Source organism: Rhinatrema bivittatum, chromosome 1 (genome assembly GCF_901001135.1).
Source record: "Rhinatrema bivittatum chromosome 1, aRhiBiv1.1, whole genome shotgun sequence".
NCBI classification, from domain to species: Eukaryota; Metazoa; Chordata; class Amphibia; order Gymnophiona; family Rhinatrematidae; genus Rhinatrema; species Rhinatrema bivittatum.
Window position 1 is genome coordinate 507,413,202 of NC_042615.1, and position 22,749 is coordinate 507,435,950.

General features: G+C 48.0%; 1 protein-coding gene across 2 annotated transcripts in view; it reads right to left on the reverse strand.

The window, feature by feature from the left end:
• LOC115096433 (deleted in malignant brain tumors 1 protein-like) overlaps window positions 1-22,749 on the reverse strand; it is a 102,024-nt gene that overhangs the window by 33,864 nt on the left and 45,411 nt on the right. For both annotated transcript variants that reach the window (XM_029611037.1, XM_029611030.1), the window contains exon 10: window positions 18,310-18,624. In XM_029611037.1, the coding sequence (XP_029466897.1) occupies window positions 18,310-18,624 (315 nt within the window). The remainder of the gene's footprint in view (window positions 1-18,309; window positions 18,625-22,749) is intronic.

Sequence of the window (22,749 nt, forward strand, 5' to 3'; positions counted from 1 at the left end):
TATAGGAACCAGCACTCGCCTACGGCTCCGGTTCCTGAATATACTGAAGACTCTCTGTTGCATAGAAGCCATTACATATATCTACAATTGTGAGTGTATCATCTACTTCTGGTTATGTATCCAACATACCCTGTCTACTCACTACCTATAGTCTCTCTCTACAGCTCAGCAACCCAGAGACCGCAATTCCAGTATCTGAGGGACTTCAGCCCCACTGGGCACATCAGCTCACTACTGCCACCTCTGGTGGTTCTACTTCCTGTCTAATAAAGAACTATCTGTGTTTGTCTCCATACTCCAGCCTAGCTGGTGGTCCCTCTCAGGATATCCTCCTGGGGGCGCTGTCATCTGCCATCGGCCCAGGGATTCACCAATTACCTCAAGTGTTCATTCCTTACACTACTAGAGCGGTATTATACGACTGCCTCTCTGGGGAAGCCAACCCACCACAGATCATTAACTCCGCCTACGGAGTATTACAATTGTTAGCTCTTCCCCTTGGCAGGGTGATCCATAACAGATTGCTAACTCCCTGGCGAACTTTAACAGATTGCCAATGCCTCCCCGTGGCGGGGTGATTTATTACAGATTCTAACTCCGCTCCCGGGGTGCAGTTTCTACAGATTGCTACTCCTAGCAGCAGGGATTGATAACAGATTGCTAACTCCTCTCTCTACAGGAGGAGCTCAATAACAGGTTGCTAACTCCAAGCAGCAGATTTATAACATTTGCCAAATTGCTAGTAGCTATCTCCCTTTTCCATTACTCCCTCCCATTGGTTTCTTGGAGCATTTTGTGACCGGGTGTGGAACGGCACAGGATGAACAAACATGCTTGAACTTGCAGTCCTGGAAAGTGCATGTCGATCTGTTGTAATGCCAGTATGTGCTTTCTTCTACCTGTGTTGACCCTTGGCCTGCATGGTCAATGATGACTTCCTTAACACCCGCATGCATGCTCCTGCATCGTTTGCCTTGTGTGTCAACTGCTTCACCTACAAGTTGACATCCTGCATTCCCCAGAGGATGAAACAATTTTCTTCCATCTTGTCGTGGAATTTCTCGTCATAATTCAGCCACACCCAGCCTTCATGTTCCTTGTAAGCTTTGAGGATGTTGTCTGCGTAGCTTAGCATGGGGTCATATTGGGAGGGGTCATCGTGCCCAACCACGCTTATCATATGCAGGAAGGTACGGGTCCAATTGATGATGTTCTTGGGGACTCTTTTGTCAGCACTATGTACCGTACCCTCCTCCTTTATCTTCTTCCTTGTGGCCTTCCGACACCTTCCCTCCATGATACGAAATATGTCAATGTAAGATCACTTTAGAATCTTCCTGCAAAGGGATCTGGGAACACTCTCTTATATTTTGGATAAAGTGGTGAGCCTTGGAGGACTTCTGGATGCTTTGCCTGCTCCTGCTGCCAGGGGCTGAGGGATATTATCATCCGTGGAGTCTGAATTGGTTGTCTCCGAAGAGCTACCACTTGAACTAGAGCTGGCCCTAAGTTTGTGCTTGGCCTTACGTCTTGTCACCTGCCATCTGCCCTCTAATCAGCATGCATGCTACCGCCGGCCTCCCCTCTTGACTCACCCTCAATGCCTTCACTGTTCTCGGCTGCCAGTCCCATGCTGCCGTGTGCTGCGACTACAGCCTGAATCTGTGGATTAAGCTGTGTTCATCATCGGTGGGTTCCCAAGGACCTCCTGCATACCCGGTGCGGTGCCACCTGCTGCTGCTCCCGTGCTGCTCAAACTGGGATGTGTAACTTCTTGTGTTGCCTGCCCTTGGCTGTGTGGGATGCTGATTCCAGGGATGGGAGATGGCCAATGTCCCCATGGTGGGGGGTTATAGATATGGACTGCCAAAACTGCCATATGATGGGAAATCCCAGTATGTTGCTCCACTGTGGGGATGAATGGCAGGGCCCCATCCAGGGCCTGAGCTGGGCACACTGAGAACCCAAGCCACTTTCTGCTGCCATGCTGCATTCTCGTAGTTCATATGTGCTGGATGGCCAGTGGCATGACCCTGCCCTCCATGTCCAGATTGCAAATGTGGGCCCCCAAGGGCCGACCATGTGCAGTCTGTATTTGCACCGCTCCTGTACCCCCAGCTGTGTGGAGGAACCTGTTGATGTTTTGCATTCTGCCAGCTTTGTGGCTGTGTGCTTTCAAGGAGGCTCTGGTGTGCGATGGAATAAAAGTGTTCTGCTGCTGGTCATGCTCTGCATTCATTGTCATCATTGTGGTCTCCATTGCTGCAGGCCGGGTTGGTGAGCTCTCCTGCTCCTGCTGGGTCACGTTAGGTGAGGTCCCATTGGGACGTCCTGCCTGTCCCGTTAGGCTCACAACCTTCTGTCTCACCACTATATCTCTCCCTCGTTTCTGGTCGACATGCTCCTCACTGCCTCGGTTGGTTGTCTGTCTCCCTTTTTCCTGTGCCGGGATTTCGCCTCGGCGTTCGGTGTGGGGCTCAGTGCTGGAGCCGCTTTGTAGGTGGCCCCTGAATGCAGATTGTGCTTCTGCTACTTAGATGGGACAAGTTTGGACTTATCTTGCTTTGTAGCGACACTTATCCAGACAAGTGCCAAACAACTTATCTGGCTAAGTAGTAGCAGGGAGCTTCTTAGCCAGATAAGCCTGAAAAACACTACTTGTCTAACTAGTGCATTTAAGACTTACCTGGGTAAGTAAGATAGCAGGACAAGTCTGGGAAATAGCACTACTTAGATGGATAAGTCTTAAATTGCTACTTATCTGTTTAAGTCAAATAGTCAGGTAAGTCTACAAGTGCTATCTGACTTAGGCAGATAAGTAGCATTTTAAGACTTATCCGTCTAAGTCAGGGGTTGGCAATCTATAGCATGCATATCAAGAGTGGCATGTGAAGCCATTTTTAGTGGCACAGCACAGTAGCACAGCACTGCTGAGCAGTGTTCCTTCTAAGCTGCGTGCATGCATGCCCACACACAACTTTTCCCAGAAGCGCACACAGCTTTCCTGCCCCCACCACAGGAAGGCCTGCGAGGCCACAATGGAGCTCATCCCTCTGCAGTCCAAATGGAAGAGGAAACAAGTGGGGTCACGTTGGAGTTCATCCCACCGCATCCTGAAGGAAAGGGAAGCCATGTGTACCCATGTGCATGTATGTATGCCTGTGTATCTCTGTGTAATAACTTGTGTGCATGTGTGTATGTGTCTGTGAAAGAGCCTGTGTGTGTGTGGATTGCATGAGGAGGAGACAAAGATTGTGGGTGTGTGTGAGTGATTGCATTAGAGAGAGAGAGAGCATGTGTGTGGGGGATTGCATATGGGGGAGAGGGATCCTATGAGTATGAGTAATTGTATGTGGGGGAGAGAGATCGTATGTAGAAGGGGGATTGTGTTATGTTTGGCGGCTCACTGGATGGCCCCTCAAGCTGCTTCACTCACCCCCAATGCCGCCAGACCTGTTTTGCGGCCAGGACGCCGCTTCACACTACAAATACCGCTCAATACAACACAGGATGCTGCCAGCTGCCACTCCCCTGACTTTGCTTAGGTGCACACCCAACAGCTCCACTTTTAAAGGGCCCATGGCAGGACCTCAGCTCGGCACCCTCTGATGACATCACCCGATTCTCGCTACATAAGGCTCCTCTTGAAGAACAACAAACACCTCAGTAATGGATCTCCTGCCTAAAGTAGTGCATGTTGTTCCTGAGCTCCTGATTGTTCCTGAGTTCCTGGGCTCCAGCCTTGCTTTGCCCAGCTGTCTCATTGTTGTGCTTACCCCGCCAGGAACGCAGAGTTAGCAATCTGTTACGCTCTCCTTCTCCAGAGGGGAGGAGTCAGCAATCTATTACACTCGCCTCCTCCAGAGGGGAGGAGTTAATAATCTGCTGTCACTCACTTCGCCAGGAGGGTGGAGTTGGCAAGCTGTTCTGCTGTTCTCCTGAAAGGGGAAGGAGTAGCGATATGACATGACCTGCTCCTCCAGAGGGGAGGAATTAGCTATCTGTAGATCTGTTAGCGAACTGTTGTAGATACTCCTGTAAGGAAGGAAGTAGCAAGCTGTTACCAATCTGCTAAGGAGTAGTAATCTGTTATGGATCAACTCTCCAAGGGAGAGGAGTTGGCAATAGGTATATAATACTTCGCTACTGAGATAGCAATCTATCATGCCCCTCGCTACGGAGTAGCAATCTGTATATACATATATATATATAAGCTGCTGGCAAGTCTCAGAGAAAGAGGAGTAGCTGTCTATATAATACTTCTGTGAGTGGAGTTAGTGGTGTGTAGTGGTTGGCTCCCAAAAGGAGGCAATAGTGAAAGGAATGACCACTTGGAGGAAATGGTGAATCCCTGGGTCGATGGCAGATGACAGCACCCCCAGGAGGAGATCCTGTGCGGGACCACCGGCTAGGCTAGAATATGAGATAAACACAATAGTTCTTTATTAGACTGGAAGCTGGACCACCAGAGGTGGCAGTAGTGAGTCACTGTGTCCGGCAAGGCTGAAGTCCTTCTGATACTGGAATATAATCTCTGGGTCGCTGAGCTGTAGAGAGAGACTAGAAGTAGTGAGTAGACAGGGTATACTGGATACAAGATGGTACACTCACAATAGTAAATGTCTGCAATGGGTCTCTATGCCACAGAGAGTCTTCAGTACATTCAGGAACAGGAGCCGTAGGCGAGCACTGGTTCCCACAAACAGTCTGCAATAAGAACAATAGCTGTATAAGATTCTAGGAACATGGGCCCTCGTGGAGCGAGTACCAGTTCCTATCTGTAGTCTTGCCAATGTAACTCTAGATCTCTGTACCTGCGATAACGTCTTGGACGGAACAGAGCAAATAGGAATGTAGGCCCTCGTGGAGCGAGTACCAATTCCTATCTGCAATAGAACTCACTGTGTTCACATCCGCGATCGCCTCCAGGCAATGAGGAGTCTTCCGAGTGTTCTGGCAATCTGAAATCAAGAAGAGAGAGCGGAGCCCCCGTGGAGCGGGTACTCCTGGTAAGTTTGAAAAGGCCGAGCAGTGGGGACGGGTTCCCTGGCTGACTCGGATCGTTGGTGCAAGTATCATGGACTGCCGAAACAAGTCCCATTGGAGTTCCTTGCTAACTCATTAGAGGATAGCAAACAAAGACTTTTTAAAGAACAAATGGATGATGTTACTATGGGGGGACGCCCCCAAGGTTCGCGCCCTTGCTGGTACAAAGTCTGGAGCATGCGCGCGCGCCCTTACGTCATCGGGAACATGGCGGCTCCATAGCGTTAGACCAGCCCGGGGGAACCGGGACCAAGAGGCGGAGAGAAGCCGTGGCCGCACCTGTCTGTCAGAGCCGAAGGGAGTCGCATCCCAGGTAGAGAGGGTGGAGCAAGGGGCGAGAAGAGGGCACGAACGCAACACTCATCCAGCCTTGCACTGCCCAGCTGTTTCATCCAGTGTCTTTTTTGTGTCTTTGTCTATCCTTGGCCTGATCTCCTGGTATTGACCTTTTGCTTTGGACGTGACCATGATTGCCTGCCGCCTGGACATGACATCTTGCCTTGTACCCGACTATGCTTGCTTGCCACCTATCCCGATCCTTGGCCTGTTCCCAGTATCTCCAGTCTGCTTCCTGTCCCGACCCCGGCATGCCTGTTCTTGCTACCACCCTAGGGATCCATCTAAGTCCTGCTGGGAATCAGAAGCCAAGGGCTAAACCTATGAGAGAATTGGCTGGCATAGGTGAAGCTCCAGTCTTGTCCTGCTTCAGGGAGCATTTGCCAGCTGTCGGCGTAGACCTCATAGGTAAACCTGTGAGGCTGTGTCCACTACGCCACAGCAATAAAGGCTCACTCTCACTCCACTCATCACAGTTTGCTGAGGCCATGAACTCAGCAGACTCATCCCAGGCCTCTGCCATTGCCAGGTTAACTCACCAGCTACAATCGCAACAAGACCAACTGAATAAGATGGCCATCTATCTTCAGGATATGGTCGCCCATCCAGCTCTCATGGCACCTGCTCCAGCACCTCGGATACTGCCTGCTACTTCCATGCTTCATTTGCCTCCACCTCCAAGATCTGAGGGAGATCCCACCAAGTGTAGAGGATTCTTGAATCAATGCTGGATGCAGTTTGAATTGCAAGCACCTCTATTTCTATCTGATCGCATCAAGATTACATATATCTTGTCCTTGGTGTTGTGGTGGAGGACTCAGCCAGGCTGGGGAACCCCCACGGGAATAGTTCAGGGCTACAGGGCAAAACAGAACAGAGCTAGGGAATCTTCATTCTATACCAGCCACCACCCCCACAAGTTGAGCCCTTGGGTTCTGGCGGCTGCCAGGACTCTGGAATTTGTTGCCAGAGGATGTGGTTAGTGCATTTAGTATAGCTGTGTTTAAAAAAGTATTGGATAGATTCTTGGAGGAGAAGTCCATTACCTGCTATTAAGTTCACTTAGAGAATAGGCACTGCCATTAGCAATGGTAACATGGAATAGAATTAGTTTTTGGGTACTTGCTAGGTTCTTATGGCCTGGATTGGCCACTGTTGGAGACAGGATGCTGGGCTTGATGGACCCTTGGTCTGACCCAGTATGTCTTGTTCTTATGTTCTTATGTTCTTAGAGCAGGTGGCTTGGGAAAGCCACAGAGCAAAACTAGAGCAGGCGGCTTGGGAAAGCCACAGAGCAAAACTAGAGCAGGCGGCTTGGGAAAGCCACAGAGCAAAACTAGAACAGAAGGCATGGGAAAGCCACAGAGTAAATCTGGAGCGGAAGGCTTAGGAAAGCCACAAGGCATTCAGAGACATGGGGCCAAACAGGGAGCAGAGTAGACTTGATGAGAAAGCCCTGAGCATAACCAAAGGGAGGGTTAAATAGGCCAAGTCATGAGGTCACGGAAACTATAACTGGAGAAAGGGTAAGAGCAGCTCTCTGAGGACTTCTGGTGGTCGGGAGGCTGCATAACAGGCAGAATCACAACATGGGCCGTTCTGCCCTAGTCTGGGTTTCACCCCTCTGTGAGAGAGATGACCTGCTCCTAGGGAATCTCAACAGCTTCCTGTGAGAATTCCACATGATTTTTGATGAGACCGGCCACATATCTTCCATGATCACTGAGTTTCTTCAGATCAGATAAGGCTCCTCGGTCTATTAGAGAGTAAGTGGTTTATTGTCTGTTCTGTCCCCAGCAGTGGGTACATGTTTGTATCTGTACATATTGTAGTTAACTGTGTTTAGTGCAGTCCTCCCTTCTGAGGATTCTTAATACTGAAACACTTTTTGTAACTCATGATAAAAGTCTGTGAGCCTTTGCCTTTAAGAGGAGCCTTTGCCCTTAAGAGAAGCTCCCTCCCCCCTCCACCTTCTCTCACTATCGGAAGAGCTTGAATGCCCCTCAATCTAACTTGAGTCTTCCTAGGTGCCTTATAGGCTTAAGGGACTGCCCTTCATGCTCCTCCTGTGTCACATGGTTCTTAGGCTCGCTGCCATTGGACCTTGCCCCCCTTGCCCCAGCTTGTGGAGGCATTTCCTTTAGCAGCTCTCGACAAGAGTTCAGTTCACCTCTTGCGTGCTTCTGAGCCAGCAGCGCTCCGTAACACCCTGTGAAACGATCGGGTTTTTTACCTTCTCTCTTACTGCCCTCTTCTAAGGACTAAATCAGCCTCATATTCCTCATGCTTCCTACCTCTACCATAAACCAACTCCTGCAACACAAGAGACCTCCTTCTCCCTCCTGCTACCTTATCTCCAGTACCAAAGATCCTTGCCGTGGGGCTTGCGTTTGAAGTACAACTATTGTAAATAGAATTTACCTGTACAATAAATAATTTCAAACTTACAGAATCTTTGTCTTGAGGACTGATTGGAGAGAAAGTTTAGTTGCCTGAATAGGAAGAAGCATGGACGTTTACCTGATTCAGAACATTGTCATAAACTGGTATCTAAATTCCAATGGGGCAGTGAAAGCTTAATAGCCATCTTCAGGCAAGGGCTGTCAGAGCATATCAAAGATGACCTGGCTGGCTGGGATCTGTCTGATACTTTGGAAGGAGGTTAATCAGTTTGGCCATATGCCTGGACTTCAGATTTCAAGAACGGGCTTGAGAGAGGGGCCTGGCTCAACATCCCATTCACCTTGCCCCTAGTTTCCAGGTCACCTCCTGAGTCGGGACCAGTACAAGATGAGTCCAATGCAGATAGATCACCTCAAGATGTCCACTGAGGAAAAGCAGAGATGCCAATGCCTTAATTTGTACCTATATTGTGCCACACCTGGGCACTTCACAAATTGCTGCCCAGCCAAGCTGGGAAACTCCAGGACCTAGGTCTGGTGGGAGAGGTCACCCTAGGTCAACCATGTACCTCTCCACAAATTCTAGTTCCAGTATGTCTTTCATTTAGGGACACCCATGTTGATTCACAAGCCTTGATACCAGCATAAGTGGCAGCTTCATTCACAAGTCCTTGGTGCATCACTATGGGATCCCGACCGTTTTGTTTGGAGACTACACTCACAATCTTGTCTGTTCATGGAGAACCCTTACATGGACGTGACATGAGGGTCACCGTTCTTGTTACTATGCAGACAGGCCTCCTACACAGGGAGTAGATCAGCATATATGTGCTTCCCAAAGCAGTCAACAGCATACCTTGGTTCATGCTGCACCAGCTGCATATCAATCTACAGATCACCAAATGGAGCTCCTGCTGCCATGAGCAATGTCTCGCCAAGGTCTCAGTCGTCATGCATCTCGCCCAGTCTCCCCAGAGCTACTGGGTCTACCACCGCAGTATGCAGAGTATGCAAATGTCTTTAGCAAACAGCAGGCAGAGGTCCTGCCACTATATCACTCCTATGACTGTCCCACTGACTTGAACTCCAATTCCTTGGTTGGTATACCATTTCCTGGCAAGGCCTATGCATGAACCCGGAGAAACTGAAAGCCATCCTAGAGTGGCCCTCAATTTGGGGTCTCAAAGCTCTGCATTGCTTCCTCAGATTTGCAAACTATTACAGCAATTCATTCATGGCTATGTTTCGTTGCCGCACCTCTCACTGCACAAAACAAAAAGGATTCAGATACCAAGAATTGGACAGACAGTGCCATTCAGGCATTTCAGCATTTCAAGGAGGAATTCACCCCTGACCCATGCCTGCACCAACCAGATACTTCTAAACCATTTTTACTAGAGGTAGATACTTCTATCCTCTTGAGGAGGGGCTGTCCTCTTACAGCATAATAACCATGGAACTCTTGTGATCTACTCCTATTTCTCTAAGAAATTTACTTCTGCAGAGAGAAATTACACCATCGGAGATCACAAGTTGCTAGCAGTAAAGCTAGAGCAAATTTTTGCACACATTTTCTATACTCACATTGTAAAAATTGAGTTAACTCCAAATGCAGCATGCTAATAGCATGCTAGTGAACTAGACAATTTAAAAAGTGCACAAAGACATAATTAGCACATACAAAACATGATTTACGCTGTTAAAGCATGTGTTTTACTCAGAAAACATCTGCTCTATGCAAAAAAGGAAAATTACCTAATTTTTGCTCCTGGAATACCACAAATCAGTCCAGACTCCTGGGTTTTGCCTCCCTGCCAGCAATGGAGACAAAGAAGAAAAGCTTTACTGACACTGCTACTTAACCTAGTGTGCCACCTGCAGTCGCTCATTATGACCGTACCCAAGCCTAGAATAACTATAACCATAACTGAGACCTCCAACTCCTCATTAACAAGCAGAAGGAAGGCGAAGCCTCAAATTGGAACTCCATTCCAAGAACACGAATTAGAATATCATTCAACCCAATAAGCAAATCTGCACCATTTACATACTGTCAATACGAATGGACTTTACTGAACGGATGGGGCTCTGGACTGATTTGTGGTATTCCGGGAAGGAAAATTAGCAGATAAGAACCAATTTTCCTTTCTGTTCATACCCCAAATTAGTCCAGACTCCTGGGATATACCCAAGATCCCCTAAACTGGGAGGTAATATGATAACCCTGCTCACAATACACTCTCGCCAAACCCCATGGAACCCAGTGCCTGGACATCCAACCAGTAATGTCTGGTGAAAGTGTGTAACTATTTCCAAACAGACGCCAAACAGATTCTTGTGGAGACATCTGCTGGCACTTGGCCCAGGAAATCACCTGTGCCCAAGTCAAGTGAGCCCTTAGACCCTTCAGCACCATCGCCTCCGTCAGCCAAAAGCTTTGGACATCTTGCTCTCCTTCCTTGGCCCATTTCAAAGCACGAACAGGTGAAGTTCCTTCACATTGGCATGGATGAATCCAAATTTGGAAAAGTGGGAAGTTCCACTGTCTAACTAAGAGGAAAGGCAAAAACAACCTTCGGTAGAAAAACCATGCGCAACACCACCCCAGACTCTGTAATCTGCAGAAATGGATCTCTACAAGACAATGCTTAAAGTTCTGAAAATCTTCTGGCCAAATAAATTGCCACAAAAAACCCCACACCTTCAGGGTGAGATCCTTTAGAATTGCCCTCTTCAGTAGTTCGAACAGAACCTCACACATCACCCTCAGAAATAAATTAAGATTTCATGAGGGACATATCCCTTGCACCGGAGATTGTAAATTCTTTGCCCCTTAAAGGAAATGAATTACATCTGGATGCGAGGCCAGGGACATTCCCTGCACCTTGCCCCCTGCACCTGAAGGAAAATAAAGGCTAGCCCCTTAACCAGATGCTTTTGCAGGCTGCATGCCCTGTTTGACACACCAAGCCTCAAAAACCCTTCACACTCTAACGTAGGCCAAGTATGTAGATGGTCTTTTGGCCTGCAGTAAGGTGACAATGACATCTTCGAGATAACCCTTCCACTAAAGCATTTCCTTTCAAAAGCCAAGCCACAAAATAGAAGCAATCAGCCTTATCCAAAAATATCTGATGAAGCAGCCTCAGAAAATGACTGAAACTTAACAGCCATCCACCACCAAGTTTACTAGCTCCGTGAACCACGATCAATTTGGCTACTCCGGAGCCACTAGAATCAATTTGTCTGGGTGCTTCTCTATACACAGTAGCACCATGCCCACCAATGACCATAGAGGAACACATAAAGAAGAATCCCTGGTGGCCATGGTAGAGCCAGAGCATTGATTCCTTATGCCTTGTGTTCTTGCTTGTGACTGTAAAATCAAGACACCTTGGCATTCTGTTTCGACGCCATCAAACCCATGTGGGGCGTTTCCCACCTGGCCCAAATGAGGAGCATTGCTTCCTCTGACAGCTCCCATTCTCTGGGGTCCAGCTTTTGCCGACTGAGGAAATCTGCCTGCACGTTGTCCACCCTGGCTATGTGAGACATCACCAAGACTGTCAGGTGCTGCTCCACTGAGTGAACCAACTCCTGAGCTTCTTGAGAAACTATTTGACTTTGGTCCCTCCCTGCCAGTTGATATAAGCCACAGTCTGTCATGCTCAGCTGCTCCTAAGACAGCCCTGTGAGCCACCTCTCTTACCCCTGACACCATCAACTCAAAAGCACAGCTCAGGACGCTGGCACCAGATCTTTGTGGCCGGGACATCGCCATCCCGCTCCTCTTGCCCTTGCTCTTAGGCACACGCACCCAACTGACTGGCACTTAAACGGCCCGCTTCAGAAACTGGCCACGGTGCCTCAAATGACATTAGCAAGCTTTGCTCTATTTAGGGCCTCTTGGTGTTCCTGTGCTCCTGTCTTGTTTGTGTCTTGTCCTTGCCCTGCCCTAACTCTTGTCTTGTCTGTCCATGTTCTTGTTTCTCTTGTTTCCCCTAGCTTGACCTTCCAGATTCTGACCCTGGCTTAAATCCTGATCCTCCTTGATTGCCTCCAGACCTTCTGCTCTGGATCTGGCCTAGCTTTGTCTGCTGCCCTCCCCAACCTCTGGCCTGTTGTCCGTCTGCTTTCTGCTGCCTGCCCCAACTTTCGCTTGGTCTTGGACTCTCATTTCTGAACTGCCCTAGGGACCTACCTAAGACTTGCTGGCCATCAGAACCCAAGGGCTCAACCTGTGGGGGTGGCAGCTGGTATAGGCGAAGCTCCAGCCAGTCCCACCACAGGGCTTTTCCACCACCTGTCTGATTGGGCCTAGTGGGCTTGCTTACTAGCAATGCCAATCACACCACAGCATTACACCATCGTTGCATTATCTGATAGAACATGCACTGCACAACCTTGCAACCATGGCAGAAAGGAAAGTAACGCTAAGTGCACCACTCTAGTCAACCATCGGCCTTGCGCTGCCTGTCCCTGATACACTGCTCCCCAACCAGATAGGCTGGCATCAGTGGTCATTATCACCCAGTCCAGGACTTCCAACTCCATCCCTCGTTCCAGATTGGCCCAACCAAGCTACCATGAAAGACTGGACCTGGACTCCCCCAAGTGGAAGTAGAATTTGAAACTCCTCTGATAACAGGGTCCAGAAGGAGAGGAGCACTCTCTGAAAGGGCTGCATATGAGCAAACGCCCATGGAACTAGCTCTAGCATCAATGCCATGGAACCCAGGATCTGCAAATAATTCCAGACTCTGGGCACCGGGAGTCGCAATAGGTGGCGAACCTGATTCTGCAGTTTCACCACCCTCTCCTCTGAGAGAAACACCTTGCTAATCTGGGTGTTGAAACAAGCTCCCAGGTACTCCAAGGATTGGTACAGCATTATATGGCTCTTCACTAGGTTCACCACCTAGCCCAGAGACCTCAGACTCTCCTTGGCCTACTGTACCACCTGACAGAGGTTTGCTGTCTTTGCCCAAATGAGCCAGTCATCAAAATATAGGTGCATCAGTACTCCTTCCTTTCTGAGCACTGTTGCCACCACCAACTTCACTTTGGTGAAGGTACATGGAGCCGTCCCTAACCCATAAGGAAGAGTGCAAAACTGAAAATGGCCCCCCAGAATCATAAACCTCAGAAACGTCTGGTGCTCTGGCCTGATTGGGATATGCAGATATGCCTCTGTGAGGTCTAGTGACACCAGGAACTCTCCTTTGTATACCGTTGCTATGTCCGAATGCAGGGTCTCCATACGAAACTGTGGCAATCTGAGGGCCGCATTCACCTTCTTTAAATCCAAAATGGTCTTAAATATTCCCTCCTTTTTTGGTACCATAAAATAAATGGATACCTTACTTTTCTCTGTTCCTCTCGGGGAACTGGCACTATAGCCCCCAGGCACCAAAAACAGTCCACCATGTAGCAAACCACTACCTGCTTGGCGCAGGGAGTGCAAGGGGAGATGATATAGGACTCTCATACTGGCAGAGCAAATTCTAACACATAGCTGTCTCTCATCACTTCTACAACCTATTGGTCCTTCGTGATTCTGATCCAGTCCTCATAAAAAAGGGCTAACCACCCTCCAACAGCCGAAAGAGAAGAGTTGACCGATCTCATTTCATTGTGAAGACCTAGCATCCCTGGTTCTCTAGCCAGGGTTGTCTCGGGTCAGCTTCCACCCACCCTGGAAGGACTGGATCCTGCCTGAGCCTTGCCTCTGTGCTGCCGAAAGGCCTGCCAAAATCTCCAATTGTCCCTAAACTGCGAATGGGCCAGAAAGGACCTCTTTCCCCTCTTTAGTTTGTCCTCTGGCAATTGATGCCCTTTGGATGCTCCCGGGTGTTTCACCAGCTGCTCTAAATCCTCCCCATACAAGAGCATGCCATTGAACGGCAGGGTCCCTAAGACTTTGACTAAATATCCGCTGACAGTTTCTCTACCATAGCAGTTGCCTGGCCGAAACTGCTGACATCATAATCCTGGAAGATGTTCTAATCAAGCCATACAATGTGTCTTCCACAAAGGCCACCGCCACCTCTAAGTGCTCAGCTTGCTTAGTGGAGGATGATGAAGTATTCTCCTTTGCCTGCAAATGCTGAACCCAACGCAAACATGCTCTCTGCATGTTGCGTCCGTCGATGCCAGACTGCTTCGCCCCATGTGCCTCACCTTGTTCACGGCTCCTCCCGCATCCTTGGGGAAAATGGCTGCTGCAGCGTCTACAAGCCAACCTCTCCGGTGTCCCCGGAACGGCTATGGTACTGCCTCCTGCCATGCTCCTCCCAAGGGCCTACTAGGGTGCGCGCAAGCATGCCAGCCACGTCTTTATTCCAGCATTGGTGCGAACCTCGGGAGCGTTCCCCTCTACTGACTTCACGCCATCCGGGTATATAGCCTGTTGCTAGCTCGTTAAGTTAGCAAAGGATTGGTTTCCGCCGCTTCCGTGCTGCCGCTGGAAGCTCTCTCTGCCCTTCGGGGTATTGCTAACCTGGATACCTGCTCCTCGGGGGCCCTCTGCTTTATTTCAGGTGCCTTACAGGGATCAGGTACTCGCTCCTCGAGGGCCTGCTCTCCCTGCCTTGGTGCCGCTACCTAACTTCTTCAACCTGGTGGAATCGCATACCAACAGCAACCATCTAGTGAGTAATCTAACTCTCAGTCTATCTCATCCACAGTACTGCCTTGCTGGGAAACCTGCACCGGAATCCCCCTTTACCAACGGGGTGAGAAGGGTCCCCTCTGCTGAGGGTCCTGAGACTGCTACATCCAGACTACCTCACTATTGCCACCTCTGGTGGTACACCTCAAGCTGTTTAATAAAAGAACTAAACTCTGTGTTTGGGCGTCTGCGTTTAGCCCAGTACTGTGGCGCCTCACGGGGCTCCTCCCTATGGGCGTGGTCATCTGCCACAGTACCCAAGAATCCACTCAAACACCGCTTAACCATAACACTGCATTAAAACTGCTGCATACCACAGCTCGGATACCCAAAGATGAGACCTAAAAAATTCTTTTGAGGTGCACTTCTAATTTTCGGTCCTGCACATCATTTAGCACAGCAGACCCTGCCACTGGAATGGTGGTTTTCCTGGTCACTGCCGAGACCGAAGTGTCCACCTCTGTGAGCACCAAAAGCTCGAACATCTCTTCCAATAACAGATACAACTTAGCCATTGCCCTTCCAACCGGTCTCAGGAGTCTCCCACTCCATGACCATCAATTTCTTTTCCGATTTGTGGAAGACAAACGCCTTCACTGGACCTCTCCACCTGTCCCTGACAGGTTCCACTCCTTCCTGGTAGGCCTTTTTTTGGAAGTTTGATGCCTAGCTCTTTAAGCACATGTGGATTCAAGGGCCACAATTCATCCTTGCAAAACAGATAGACTACCTTATGGTCATCCCCTTCAGCCACTGGCACCTCTTCCAGATCCAACACATCCTGAGTGGACTCCGGGATGTCCATCCTGAGTGGACTCCGGGATGTCCATCTGAGTGGACATCTCGGAGAATCCTCTGCCAGACCATCCGTGTTCTTGGAGTCCTCAGCCTCTCCCATGGGGCTGCTCGGCTGCCCAGCCAAGCAGAGTACCCCCCGAAGGCTCACAGACCCCTTCTTCTCAGCCACCTTGAGCTTTTCTGCAGGCCACGGACAACCTTGTGGCCAACCCTGGAGGTGAAGGCACTTCTCCCCCTGCTGCTTTTCTGGCCAGATATGCACTATGGAGAAGCAACACAAAATCAGAAAAAAAGGAGAGAGAATCCTCCTCCAGCATGGCCTCAACCTCTCCAGAAGCTTCCTGCACCTCCACAGGACTTTGGAAGACTGGAGATAAGGAAGGAGGGGAATCCCCTGCCTCCCTAGGAGCCTCTCTCGCTACTGCCACTGAAGCCACGATGTCTGTCACTCCCGCGCTTACAGGAAAAGTATTAGCAGCAGCCCCCAATGCTCTCATCATCTTCTTTTCTGCCGACCCGGAGTTCGTCCCATTAGAATTGCCTTCTCCCCTGTAGACAGTGGACACACAATCCTTCCTTAGTCAGCTGCACATGTGGTTTCCCACACGAACAGAAAGCTCTTGACCCGATCCTTCACCAGCACCATATTCCAAGCATTGCCGCTTGCTTGCTTGTCACTCGCCACTGTGGTCTGCTCAACCCTGGGACCCCCAGCTACCAGTGGATAGTTCCCTGATTTCCATGGATACCCGATCACTTTCAGGGGCAGCTGGAGCCCAGATCTACTGCAGCTTAGTCAGACGCTACTGCTCCTGTGATCAGTTTTCTTTCTTTCTTTCTTTCTTTTTTAAACTTTAATGCCCAGAACAAACAGAAAAGAAAGTACTTTCCCGCATGCTGCAGAGTGGACTGTTGGATCCAAAGGGCTTTCAGGGGGAATCGAGGGAACTGGACCACCAGCTTTCTGAAATCCCCACCATGATCGGGGGACGAGCCTTCACTGAGGGTCACCAGCCCCCTGCTCATCCGCCTCAACCAAGGGGGATGGCGCCCACCAGGCACCGAATAACCCCCTGGGAGGACTGTACCTATACTTTTTTAAAAATAATCTAGACTGCAAGTTTTACACTTCTACCATCTGTTGGAGACAGAGAAAGACTGCAGGCAGCACACTAGGTTAAGAAGCAGTGTCAGTAAAGCTTTTCTTCTCTGTCTTCATCTGCTTGCAGGGAGGCAAAACCCAGGAGTCTGGAATGATCTGGGGTATTAACAGGAATCGGGATTTCTGTGTATAAATCATGTACAGAAAGCATATTTTCTGCACATAAATTCCAAGCATAGGTACCATGAACTCATCATAATAACGCTAGCCCTGGAAACTTTATTCCGCTTCTGGAGTTAAAATAGTAGTGTTAAGAAAATGCGAGTGGCGTTGACGTACCTCTCTACATTGTGGGGTAATGGCTAATGCCTTGATCAACATGGAATTTGCATGAAGCATTGCCAATGTGTGCGCAGGTTAACACAGGATTGCACGCACAGTTCTTGGTGTGCAAAATGCCTTCTTAAACTGAGAGTAAAATTTGCTTCCATGCACACAACCCAGCATTAACCTGAGAAAAGTTGACATCTGGTGAGTGGATGATAAGGGCCATCTGCTTTGTAAAGTATATGACAGGATAGAGGGAACCCTATTAATATATCACTATTTCACAGCAGATGGCCCCAGTCATCAGTTCCCAAGATGTCAACCGTCTGAAAGCAATTAGCCTGTGGCTTTGTTATCATGGTTATGACCTAAGTGCTTAGAACAGTGAACTAAATTGCTCAGGTCTCCTCTTGTGTGGTCCGGCAACGTCATCTTTTGCTTTGACTTGCTCATTCTGTTTGGATTTGAGAAAGGGAATATTAGCTCCCTAAAGCTTGTCAAGAAATATATTAAGTTAGACTAATAAAAAGGTGTCACCTGGTTGCATATATATAAACTAGCAAAAAGTGCCCAGCATTGCTCGGTCTATATCAGCCTATATATATGTGTGTTTGTGTGGGTGTGCCTGTGAGTCTGAGGACATGTGCTGGTGTGCGTGTGCCTGTATATCTGCTTGAGTGTGCATGTGTGTTTGGGGGAATCTGTATGAGTGTGTGTGGGTGCCTGTGCCTTTCTGCCTGTGTCTATGTGTGCGTGTGTGGGTGCCTCTGCCTGTGTCTATGTGTATGAGTCTGCCTGTAAGTGTGTGTTTAGGAGTTCTGTGAGTGCCTGTGCCTATATGTGTTTCTGCCTGTGTGTGTATGTGAGCCTGTGTGAGCTTGTATGCACCTGTGTTTGTGTCTCTGTGTATGCCTATAACTGCCTGTCCCTGTGTGTGGGAGCATGAGACACAGGCTTCAGAGACGAAGCATATTAGAGATCAGTACCCAGTGTTGCTCGGGTTATCTGGTTATATGTGGGGGGCCTGTGTCTGTGGGTGTGCCTCTGGCTGTGTATGTGTGTGGTGGCATGTGCCTGTGGGTGTGTGTGTTTGAGGGGGAGCCTGCGGTACTGTGAGTATGTGTGTGCATACATTTGTATGCATGCGTGCATGAGTGTGCGTGTGCATGTGCCTGTGTGATAGGGCTTTGCAGACAAAGCATATTGTCTTTGCGCAGTGCAATTTTCACTGTTGCAAGTGCCACCTGGTGGCCACAGACAGACACAACAGTGTGACCAACCGACCAAAGCCTTCTATATTCAGTATAGAGATTTTGTTTATTGATTTTTATTTTCTCTATCCTTCAAAAAGTGAGAGGAAGCTATACTTTTGTAGCTCATGAAACAATATCCTTCACCTCTCCCACATCAACATAGGCATCAAATTGCCAATAGTCAGTGAGTCTTCAGCTGCAAACTGAAATTAAAGGTTACTCTGAAAAGAAGCTCAAAGGAACATTATTACAAAAATATACTCTTAAGACTTGTTTCTACCATGTGGCAATGCTTAGTAACTTTGAGCTCAACAGCCAAGGTGCAAAGTGAAAGGAAAGTGCAATTACATCATCTGAAAAAAAACTGGAAATCACCTGAACAGTGCACGGTGGCGGCATCTCTGCGGGTTGTAGTATCAACCACCTCCTTGGGGGTCGTGCGACAATCCCAGAGGCGACTTTCATTGCCAGCGCAATGGAATTCCTCTTCCCAGGGCCCGTGACTGCCAAAGTACTCGCCGTCGCTGCTGAAATTTAGCGCGGTGCCACAGTGCAGCTGGCGGCAGGCCACGTCGGCGTCTCTCCGGTCCCAGCCTTCCCCAGACAAAACTTTCCACTGGTCCTTATGGTGAATCTCCACACGACCGGAGCAAGGCGACTTGCTTCCCTTCAGGCGTAACTCCTTGTGCTCTGGACGGAAAGAAATTCTTACCCATCAGTTTTCTTTCCATAACAACTCTGAAAAAACAGTCAGTACCGTTGGAGGTGTCTGTATACTAGGGACTGGTACTAAGAGTACAGCCACTATTAAAGGCTGTGATTCCTCCTGCTCCAGCCTGTGGCCCTCACAACCACAGCTCCTTCCCTCCAGTTTGAGCACATCCCCCAGCCAACATAATGGAAGAAAACTTAAAAGAAAAAAAAAAAAAAAAGGCCGTGCTCTCCCCTTCGTATCTGTCCATTTAATATCCTGAGAGAAATATGGACAGTGAAACATTACCCAACCATTTTGAGGCTAAAATGAAGACCCTTTAGCGGGGTTGTAATCCGGTTATAGCTTGCGTTGATTTTAGCCCTAGTGGGTCTGTGACTGGAGGGTGGGAGGATTTTCAATTGATTTCAGTTTCACAGGTTGATGGGCTTTTTTCGGCTATTAGAGGATCAGGTTGTGCTCCGGCCCCTTGTCCTGCAGGTTTGATTAAGGCTTCTAAGAATTCTTTGGCAGAGGTGCTTAATTATTAAGTCTTTAGTGTGCTTTATGTGTCTCCTGTTTTGAAGAAAGCTATACTGCGCCCCGCTTTGAACCCGATGGAGCCTACTAGTTATCGTCTGGTATCAAATCTCCCACTTGAGGGTAAACTGCTTGAGCGGGCAGTTCTTGTTCAGTTACAAGACCTTTTGGAGGAGCAGGGGATTTGGGATTCATTTTAGACTGGTTTCTGCAGGGGGCACAGCACCAAGACCCTTAATTAGGCTCAGCACTGGACTCCCTGAGGATCCATTCAGATAACGGCAATCCTGTCTTGCTCTTATTTCTGGATGTTTCGTCAGCTTTTGATGCACTGCAGCGTTCTGTTCTTTTGGACCATTTAAAAATGTTTGGTACGGGTCCTTGGGTTATACAGTGGTTTGGGTCATTTCTGTTGGATCATTTGCAATAAACGTGTTTAAGTAATGGGTATTGTGCAAGAAAATCAGTTGCTATAGGTGTCCCTCAAGCAGCATCTCTTGCACCTGTGTTATTTAATATTTTTTGCAATCCACTGGTAGCTTGTTAAAATCTTCGAGGGTTTGAGTATCGAATTTATGTTAACGATATTCAGTTCTTTCTCCTCTTAGATCCGGAGGATCCACAGATCTCGAGGACAGTCATGCACTATCTAGAAGAGGTCTTTTGGGTGATGCTACCCTTTTTGGCTTTGTGTCCAGGTCTCAGTTTAGGGGACATCCCTTGGGCTTTAGGATTTTTCAACTTGGAAAAGAGTTAGCTGCGAGGGGACATGATAGAAATTTATAAAATCATGAATGGGGGTGGAGCAGGTAAATACAGGATCAAATAATACTAAAACAAGGGGTCACGCCATGAAAGTAACAACCAAAACAAATTGCAGAAAGTACTTTTTTTCCATCAAGCACAATCAAGCTGTGGAATCTGTTGCCAGAGGATGTGGTAAAAGGGACTAGCCGAGTGGGGTTTAAAAGAGGTTTGGACAAAATCCTGGAAGAAAAGTCCATAAAACATCATCATTAGCCGGGGGACCTCTCTAGCATTATGATTGTGAATAAATGTGAAAAACAATGTATAACCTTGGCTTTGCAGTTAGCATGCAAGTGTATCTTGATAAAATAGATAGATGATCTACACCTGAACTGACTAGATAGCAATTTAAAATTGTAGATCTTATGCTAAATGAAAGATTGGATGTCAAATTTGCAACACGGACAGGGTGTTACTGTACAGGGAGGGGGGAGATATATATATATATATATATACACAAGTTGGGTTTTTCAATATATTACAAATCTTTCTGTGTAAGCTCCCTAAGTATCTGGATCTTGTTACTTTATCTGTTGCTGCTAAATGACTACACTGTTGGATCTGCTGGTAGTTTGTATTATGTTGTTGTTGATTACCCAGAATAAAATATTTATTTTGAAAAACAAACCAAAACAAAACATTAGCAGTCAGGTAGACTAGGCAAAGCCATTGCTATCTCTAAGGGTGAGCACTAGGAATTAGATATACTTTATGGGATATGCCAGGTACTTGTGCCCTGGATTGGTCACTGCTGGAGACAGGCTGGGCTTGCTGGACCTTGGCCTGATCCATCATGGCATTTCTTACGTCTTAGCAGTACCTCTCGGGGTTGACTTCACTGTGAGCTAAGAACTTCTTTGCCAAGTCCCACCTGCTCACCCTGTAGTTCTTAATGAAGGTATGTATAGAACCCTAGGGGAATGCCTTCTATATCTCACCCAGTGATGAGTTTTATCGCCCTCATAAAATGTGCTCTGATGAAGCTCCCCTCATATGGGATTCAGAAATACAGAAAATTCATCTCGCAAAGGAGATTTTGGAATCTGGAAGTTCTTTCTTACTAACCCCATACTAAATGAAGAGATGTTCATGTCTTCTAGGGACTCCTCCCGCCCCCAAATAGTTGTATTACAGGCAGGGGAGGTTCTATAACGAGGCAGGGTGAGGCGGCTGCCTCAGGCAGCAAAAATGACCCAAAGCATCACCCTGCATTCAGGCCAACACACCAGCAGGAAAACCTGTGGCGCTAGCAGCACAGAGAGGTGACGTGCTGGCGGGTTCCCACTCCCTGCCAACATAAGAAGGTCCTGCAGTGGAAGAAGAGGCCTTGCAGTGCTGCCGGCATTTTCTCCCAACCAACAGCAGATAACGAGACTCTGCAGTGTTGCCGGGGTTTCCCCCAAACCGGAGCAGATGAAGAGGCCCTGCAGTGCCGCTGGCGTTTCCCCGGAGCTGGCCCACCGGGGGACGCTGACACCCCCTCCTCCCCGAGTACAACTGGATTTCTCAAGGGCTTTCGATTCAGTGAGGCATGACATTTTGATTTCAAGTTTACGATCCATGGAGATTGCAGGAAAAAGTCTTAATGTGGTTTGAATCTTTTGTATTCAACAGATGCCAGGTGCTACAGACTGAGGATCAATTTTAAGAACATAAGGACTTGCCATGCTGGGTCAGACCAAGGGTCCACCAAGCCCAGCATCCTGTTTCCAACAGGGGCCAAAACCAGGCCACAAGAACCTGGCAATTACCCAAACACTAAGAAGATCCTCATGGTGATCTCTGTTAGTTGGCTGTACTTTTAAATTTGTATTTAGCACCCCTGGGGCAAGTACTTCCTGAGTTGAGGATTTTATACTTTATGTATGCTGATGATATACAGATGTATATTCAGAGAAATGTAAATGGTATGTTTCCTGAAGGGAAAGTTAAGCAGTGCCTGTACGAGGTAAAAAATGGGCTGCCAATGGGCTGCCGTTAAATATTTTAAAAGCTAAACTTCTCTGGGTAGGACAACAGCCCCTAACAGCGGAAACCTCCGTGATAAAGCTGAAGGTGAAACTCTGCCTATTTTGTCTGAGATCTTTTTAGATTTGCAGCTTACATTGCGACCTCACATTAAACATTTGGCTAAGATAGCATTTTCTAAGTTAAAAATGCTCTGACCAGTGAAGTCTCTTATTCCTATACAGAGGTTTCAGACTGTTCTTCAGGCTTTAGTAATGAGCCACCTAGATCACTGCTGCAGTACTGGTACATTAATTCAACAGGGATCACACCTCCCCAATTTTAAAAAGGTTACGTTGCCTACCAATAAAGCAGAGGATAAAATTTCAATTGTTGGTCACTGTTTTTTAAGCTTCTTCTTGCTGAACTGCCATGTGTGGTTCAAAGGAAATTAAATTGGCATCATCCTGTTCAACCACTTAGTCCAGAATCCCAACTTTTGCTGCAAATTCCTTCTTCTAGGGATTGTAGGCAACAACAATGTAGAAATAGGGCATGCTCCCATGTAGCTCCCAATTTATGGAATGCCCTACCATGGGATTTAAGGCAGGAATCCGATATGAAGATGACCAGGAAAGGTGTTAAGACAGTGCTCTTCCTGGAGGCTCAGGGATAATGGAAACAATTTGGCATTGGCATGATATGTGGCTTGATACTGCTCTGGTTTGTTTTATTCTTTTACGTGTTTACATGGTGTGTGTGTGTGTGTGTTAAAGTGTTTTACGTATGTTATTTTAAGGGATCTGCACGGATATTGCCGGACCCTCAAT